Source organism: Suncus etruscus, chromosome 11 (assembly GCF_024139225.1).
Source record: "Suncus etruscus isolate mSunEtr1 chromosome 11, mSunEtr1.pri.cur, whole genome shotgun sequence".
Lineage (NCBI taxonomy): Eukaryota > Metazoa > Chordata > Mammalia > Eulipotyphla > Soricidae > Suncus > Suncus etruscus.
The window spans coordinates 36,730,457-36,738,238 of NC_064858.1; the positions used below are offsets into that span (position 1 = coordinate 36,730,457).

The window sequence follows — 7,782 nt, forward strand, 5'->3', positions numbered from 1 at the left end:
GTGCTCACACTTTCACATTATTGGGTGAAATAGCTAAAAGTTTGTTAGCCATTCTTTTTCAAAATTAAAAATTGTTTTTGCCTTACCTGAGTTATCCTGATTAATTAGTAAATTACTTATTAATCTGAGATTTAAATTTTTCTTATATATGGCCTATCCATATATACACAAATATTTTTAAACCTCCCAAAGTGCATTTGTGCCAAGCAGACCCCATCTTAAAACATTACATGTAATCATGATGTTATTGCTTCCAAATTAAATTGGAGCCATGTTTTCCAAGCAACTAATTTTTTTCTTGATTCCTACTAAACAACTTCGGTTCATGAGTCCTAAAATATACAGTCAAAATGAGGGGGATCATGCAGATCCATTACTATTTGCATCTGACAATCTTTTATTAATCTTTAATTATGAAAAAAATCACTGGCCCCAATGAACAAAGTCTTCAGGCAATTATTATTATTTTGCTTTTTGGGCCACACCTGGTGATGCTCAGGGTTACTCCTGCCTATGCGCTCAGAAATCACTCCTGTTTGGGGGATCATATGGGATGCCAAGGGATCCAACGAGGTCATCCTAGGTTAGCATGTGCAAGGCAAATGTCCTACTGCTTGCGCCATTGCTTCGGCCCCATTCAGACAATTCTTAGCTGGTTCAGAATTGGCTTTTTTAAAGCCAGAACATAGCTGACAAAGAGAGCAAAGAAATTGCAAGGTACACAGATGGGTATTGCCCTTGATTCATTTATCTGCCAAAAGCCACTTCATATTCTATGATAATCCAAATCAAACATTTCACGTTATTCCCTTCATTATAAAAGTTTCTGCTTTTTTTTCCTGCCCCTTTTTTTTTTAATTAAAAAAAAATACACACAGGGGCCGGAGAGATAGCATGGAGGTAAGGCGTTTGCATCGCAATCAGAAGGTCGGTGGTTCGAATCGCGGCATCCCATATGGTCCCTTGAGCCTGCCAGGAGCGATTTCAGAGCACAGAGCCAGGAGTAACCCCTGAGCACTGCCGGGTGTGACCCAAAAATAAACAAAAAAAAAATACACACACACACACACACACACACACACACACACACACACACACACACACACACACACACACTGGGGCCTGAGTGGTGGTGCAAGCAGTAGGGCGTCTGCTTTACACACAGCTAACCTAGGACGGACTGCGGTTTGATCTCCAGGTGTTCCATATGGTCCCCCCAGTTTGGAGCGATTTCTGAGTGCATAGCCAGGAGTAACCCCTGGGCATCACTGGGTGTGGCCCAAAAAGCCAAACAAACAAACAAACAAAAAACCCAAAGGCAAAGGTCCTGAACTCAATAATTCAAAGAATCTGGCAAACCCAGTTATGGGAAGAGATTTTTAAAAAGACATTATAAAATAAATCCTATAAAGAGTTGTTACCTTTGATTCTACCGAAGTTCAATCTTTTCTACCATATTCTTTCCTTTTTAGAATGGTTGTTTCTGAGCAAAAGAAGCAAAAATAACTCTGGGGGATTTTGCCTAGTTTAAAATGTGAATTCTCAATACTCTGGTTTCTCTTCAGATCGCATAAATCTTTCGCCTTTTAAAATGTGAATTCTCTGGCATAATAAAAGGGACATAAACTCAAGAATGAATGTTTAACCAGTAAAAAAAAATTGTACAATTAGAAATATGTATAGAACAGAGTGGAAATGGTCTAAAGGATAAGGCGCCTGTCTTGGCTGCGGTGGACCCAAATAGACTTGAATCCCAACATCCCCTATGGTCCCCCGAACCCCTTAACGCCTCCCAGGGTGACCCCAAAACAAAAAAAAACAACAAAAGACAAAAAACAAAAACAAAAACAAAAAACACTCTCCCTTTGGGGCCGGAAAGATAGGGCGTTTGCCTTGCATTCAGAAGGACGGTGGTTTGAATCCTGGCATCCTATATGTTTCCTCGAGCCTGCCAGGAGTGATTTCTGAGCGTAGAACCAGGAGTAACCCTGGAGTGCTGACAGGTGTGAACCAAAAAGCCAATAAATAAATAAATAAACAAACAAATAATTAGAAATATATATAGGGTCACTTTCACAAAGAAAATTGGCAGACCCACTTGTCAGGTTATTTCATAGATAAATCTAGCTAATGATTCTATCTATTCTTAGGTACCAATTCTCAAGGCATTTTTGCAATATTCCCTATTTTCTTCCATGCTCAGCAATTGACTTGAAGAAGAAATGATACATGGGTAATTCATAATTTATGGTGATAAAATAAAATTTCAGTTATACTTTTAAATTTTTATATATTAAAATTATTTTATAAAATTCCATTTACACTTTTTAATTTTTATTTAATATTAAATGTATTCTTTGTTTGCTTTTTTGTGTCTCCCTATTCAAAATGTAACTTGAGAGATCCGAATATGCAGAATTTGACAGCAGGAAGTCTATTTTAAATTTATGAAATGCAATCTTTTTAAATTTGCATGAGAGCAGTTTTTAATTCGACATTTTAGTTTTCACTTACTAAAAAGTGATAACAATTTGCTGAGACTACATAGCTGTTTGGACAATCAACTAACTTCATTTTCATGAATGTACAAGTTGTCTTATACATTCAGAGGAGAGTTGGTCATTCCTTGGAAAATATCAAAACAAGAATAATGACAAATGAAAATATAACTCCATGCCTTGAATAATTTAATCATATCCCAACTGTTTATCTGTGTATCAGTATATCTGCAGTGACACTGGGACATCACTACCGACATGTTTACTAAAGAAAACAGCATCTTTATTATTATAATAGCTGGAGAATGCATAATAGGTATGCTGGGAAATGGATACATTGCACTAATGTGCTGGACTGATTGTACGAAGAAGAAAAAGACCTCCTCACTTAACTACATCCTCACAATTTTGGCTATTTCCAGAATTTGTTTGCTCTTCATATTAATAGTAAGTGACATGGCACCATTACTCTTTCTAGATTACTATAGAAATATTAAACTAGTATTAGTAATTAGTGTCTTCTGGATAATCATCAATTACTCAAGTTTGTGGTTTGCCACCTGCCTCAATATCTTCTATTTACTGAAGATAGCAAATTTCTCCTGCCCACTTTTTCTCTGGCTGAAATGGAGAATTGACAGGGTGATTTACTGGATCCTTTTGGGTAGCTTTGTCATTTCCTTTTTGAGCAGCCTTCTGATGCTGATGCCACATTATTATGAAGAGATTTATAAGCATATAAAGCATAAAATAAACATCACTGAAATGTTTCATGTGAATGAAATCAAATACTTCAGCCCAACAACCCTCCCTAACCTTTTGGCAATTGTTCCATATACTGTGTCACTTATTGCATTTTTCCTGTTAATTTTGTCTCTGTGGAGACATATCAAACAAATGAAACTTACTATTACAGGCTGGAGAGACCCCAGCACAGAAGCCCATGTTGCAGCCATGAGAAATGTGACATCATTTCTTTTTCTCCTATTTATATACTATGGGGGTTGTCTTATGGTAACTTTTAGCTACCTTATAGAAGAAGAAAGATTAGTGTCTGCGTTTGGAAAAATTATGGTGGTTCTCTATCCTTCTGGGCACTCCCTTATTTTAATTATTGGAAATAGCAAGCTGAGGCAAACATCTGTCAGAATATTGCGATGTGGGAAGGGGGAAGGAAATTGTCTAGTAGAAAATATTAGCTTTATAAAATAGATTTTTAAAAACAAATTTTATTTTTAAGTTTCTTTTTTTTTTCAGGCCACACCCATTTGATGTTCAGGGGTTACTCCTGGCTAAGCACTCAGAAATTGCCCCTGGCTTTGGGGGACTATATGGGACGCCTGAGGATTGAACCGCGGTCGCTATCTTTCCTTGGCTAGCGCTTGCAAGGCAGACACCTTACCTCTAGCGCCACCTCGCTGGCCCCTTTAAGTTTCTTTATCCATTTATTTTGTATGCATATCAATATCATGTGCTTGTTAGAACACTAAATATGCATTTTTTGTTTCTTTCTAGCCATCTCTTTCACAGATATTCTTATTATTTATTCTCACATTCTTCCAGAATTTCAGCGCTAACACTTCTGTTTTTTGTCTTTTCATATCTTAAATCCTTTTAAGATTTTACTTTGACCTATGGTAAAATTCAACTAAATTCCTCTCATTTTTTAATTAAAAATTCATTTGCCTCAATATTTTCTCACTTTTGTCTATCATATAATTGCAGTGAGAGTCTTTAAGAGCACTTTTTCATGGTCCTGCTGGTCATTCTCACCTGACATAATAATGATTCAGAACTCAGATCTCCTATGTCCTATATTTGGTTCCCTTTTCTGCTTGTCTATCCTTTTCTTTGCTACTGACTGATGTTTCTATTGTCTTCCAAGTAGTTTTCCTGGTTAATCTTATTCTAGCACCTCTTATTCATTTTCCTAAAAATTAAATTTTCTTGCAATCTTGGGCTTTGTCAGACAGCCCAAGAATAGGAATAAAACCCATCTGAACATCTCTTGAAAGAGTGTTTTGTTGATCTTTACAACTTGACTGAGAGGATTGGGAAATATTATATAATCAAACTGTTTCATTCAGGTTCTTTTTCCTAACAAGGCCTACAGGGACTCTCTTCTTAAAAGAGCAATTGAGAGGGGCCAGAGAGATAGCATGGAGGTAAGGCGTTTGCCTTTCATACAGAAGGATGGTGGTTCGAATCCCAGCATCCCATATGGTCCCCCAACCCTGCCAGGAGCGATTTCTGAGCATAGAGCCAGGAGTAACCTCTGAGCGCTGCTGGGTGTGACCCAAAAACCAAAAAAAAAAAAAAAAAAAAAAAGAGCAGTTGAGAAGTACTAGCATATACTATGGGATAATTACATCCTTCCAATAAGAGAGCAATGTTTATCTAAAACATAAAAATTACCAAAAAAATTACATAGTGAAGATATATGGCTGTATGTAAATATGAAATATTTCCTAAAATAATAATGAGCATTATTAAAACACCATATCTAGCACATCTAAAGTGATGTCAATTTTATATAGCTGTTCATTTTGTTCCAATAATTTTCTATGTTTAATTTGATTTTTTTTTTTTGTTTTTTTGTTTTTGGTTTTTGGGCTACACCCAGCGGTGCTCAGGGGTTACTCCTGGCTATCTGCTCAGAAATAGCTCCTGGCAGGCACGGGGGACCATATGGGACACCGGGATTCGAACCAACCACCTTTGGTCCTGGATCGGCTGATTGCAAGGCAAACGCCGCTGTGCTATCTCTCTGGGCCCCTTAATTTGATTTTATTTCAATCTACTATTCTGCTTTAATATTACCTAAAATATAATTACCTGAATATTATCGTTTTCTGCATATTATTATGTACAATGCACCTACAAAGTTTTAGTTTTAAATAAGTACATAAGCATTATCAACTTTAATATTCTAGCTACTGAAATTGGAATTTGCATGATAAAGGATTAATGATCTTTTGTTCATTTAAAACATTAATATTTTCTGCAAAATATATTTTGTTGTGATATATTTTATATTTTTCTACAAGCTTAGATAAAATAGATGTTTTGTAAGCTTCTAGGAAAGGTTCTCTACATCAGTCTAAAATCCTTTTTTCTTAGCTTTTTTTCCTGTATTTTTAATGTTTTAAATATCTCTAAAGACAATAATAGGAATTCAAGGTAGTAGTAATGCTTTATTTACAGTATTATATGCCAGGGGACAGAGAGATAGTACAGTGAATAGGGTATTTGTGGACCGAGGGTAATCGTTGGCCCTCATTTGATTCACCCAAGTCCATCAAGAGTGATCTCTGAGCAGAGAGGCTGGAGTAAGCTCTGAGCAGTGCCTGGTTTGGTCCAAACACACACACACACACACACACACACACACACACACAAAATAACAGCAAAAATACTTTATGTCACATAGTTATTCATCTAAGCAGCCAAGAAGCAGGAACTAAAGCATGTTTAGGAATAAATGTTATATAAATATTTAGGAGCAAATGTTATATAAATGGCATTAATCTTTTATATACCCTGAAAATGTGTAACTCCTAAACTTTGAATTATTAAGGATTAGGCCTGCCAAATTAAATGTAGGTTATTTGAATAAGTAATTACAATATTTCCTGGAAGTAATAAAATGAGGTGATTTGTGGCATATGTGAAAAATAATTTATTGTTTATTTGAAATTAAAATGCAAATGAGAATTCTACATTTTTATTTGTTAAATCTATCGGTTCTATTGGTTTGCTAGCTTATTTCATAGATTTGTAAAATAATCTCAGAAAGACATTGTGGGACTACAGAAGAAAATTACCTTAATTTGCATCTTAACAAAGTATAAGAGCCTAAATTAATTGTATGTGGAAAAGTGAAATGCACTGAGAAGATATAAAGACATAGAGGGCCAAGCTCGTATCATCAAAAATATTGCTTTGTCAATACTAATTAGGATTTTATGAAGACATTTTCTTCAGAAGACAGAATTACAGTAAAACCTAAGTAGTGGATATAGATATCAAATTCTATCAATTTAACTAGAAAATAATTGGATATTTCTGGTTTAAATATGTCAGAAAAATTGGACAATACTTTAATGATCATAGCAGCTGGAGAATTTTCTATGGGAATCTTAGGAAATGCATTTATTGGATTGGTAAACATCTTGGAGTGGATAAAGAAAAGGAAGATTGCCTCCATTGATTTAATTCTCACATGTCTGGCTATTTCCAGAATCTGTCTATTGTGCATAATACTACTAGACTGTTTTATAATGATGCTGCATCCAGATGTCTATTCTACTGGTAAACAAATGAGAATTATTGACTTCTTCTGGACTCTAACCAACCATTTAAGTGTGTGGTTTGCCACCTGCCTCAGTATCTTCTATTTCCTGAAGATAGCAAATTTCTTTCACCCCCTTTTCCTCTGGATGAAGCGTAAAATTGATAGGGTGATTCTCAAAATCCTGTTAGGGTGTGTGGGCCTCTCTGTGTTTATTAGCCTTTTTGTCACGGAGAATTTGAATGATGATTTCAGGTACTGTATCAAGGAAAAGAAGAAAAGAAATGTAACATTGAGATGTAGAGTAAATAAAGTTCAATATGCTTCCACCAAGATCCTTCTCAACTTCTTAATGCTATTTCCCTTTTCTGTGTCACTGGTCTCATTTCTCCTCTTGATCCTCTCCCTGTGGAAACACACAAGGAAGATGCAGCTCAATGCCACAGGATACAGAGATCCCAGCATAGAAGCCCACTTAGGAGCCATGAAAGCTGTTACCACCTTTCTCCTCCTTTTCGTTATCTATTGTTTGGCATTTCTTGTAGCCACTTCCAGCTATTTTATGCCAGAGACTGAATTAGCTGTGTTGGTTGGTGAGTTGATAGCTCTAATTTATCCTTCAACCCATTCATTTATCCTCATTCTAGGAAACCATAAACTAAGAGAAGCATCTCTCAGGGTGCTATGGAAAGTAAAGACTATCCTAAAAAGAAGAAATTTCTAACATAAGCAGATCTTAGAACTCAATTTCTAGGACCAAGGAAGACAAGATATTTCTGAACTGTCTTCACTTATTGCATTAATTCTGGCTCATATGATTAGTTTTTCTTTAAATGTATTTAATGTAATTAAAATTGTAACTTAGAAAGTCTCATATAGATTTGTTTTGCCTTTTTTCATTATCTTCCCCTCTTTCTCTCTTTTCTTCCCTTAATATTTTTTAAGAAGAAGGTTTAGAAGCCAATATCCTACTATTACCTGTAAAAGGATACA

General features: G+C 35.6%; 2 protein-coding genes across 2 annotated transcripts; both read left to right on the forward strand.

Moving 5' to 3' along the window:
- The first annotated feature begins 2,756 nt into the window (after positions 1 to 2,756).
- Positions 2,757 to 3,710, forward strand: LOC126022048 (taste receptor type 2 member 8-like). Its single transcript, XM_049782915.1, has one exon. It carries the CDS (start codon positions 2,757 to 2,759, stop codon positions 3,708 to 3,710), a length of 954 nt encoding a protein of 317 aa, XP_049638872.1.
- A 2,864-nt stretch (positions 3,711 to 6,574) lies between these two features.
- Positions 6,575 to 7,513, forward strand: LOC126022436 (taste receptor type 2 member 7-like). The gene has a single exon (XM_049783329.1). The coding sequence runs from the start codon at positions 6,575 to 6,577 to the stop codon at positions 7,511 to 7,513; it is 939 nt and encodes a 312-aa protein (XP_049639286.1).
- The last annotated feature ends 269 nt before the right edge of the window (positions 7,514 to 7,782 follow it).

Coding starts and splice junctions, on each gene's coding strand:
- LOC126022436 (XM_049783329.1), top strand. CDS start 6,575: ATGTCAGAAAAATTGGACAATACTTTAATGATCATAGCAGCTGGAGAA.
- LOC126022048 (XM_049782915.1), top strand. CDS start 2,757: ATGTTTACTAAAGAAAACAGCATCTTTATTATTATAATAGCTGGAGAA.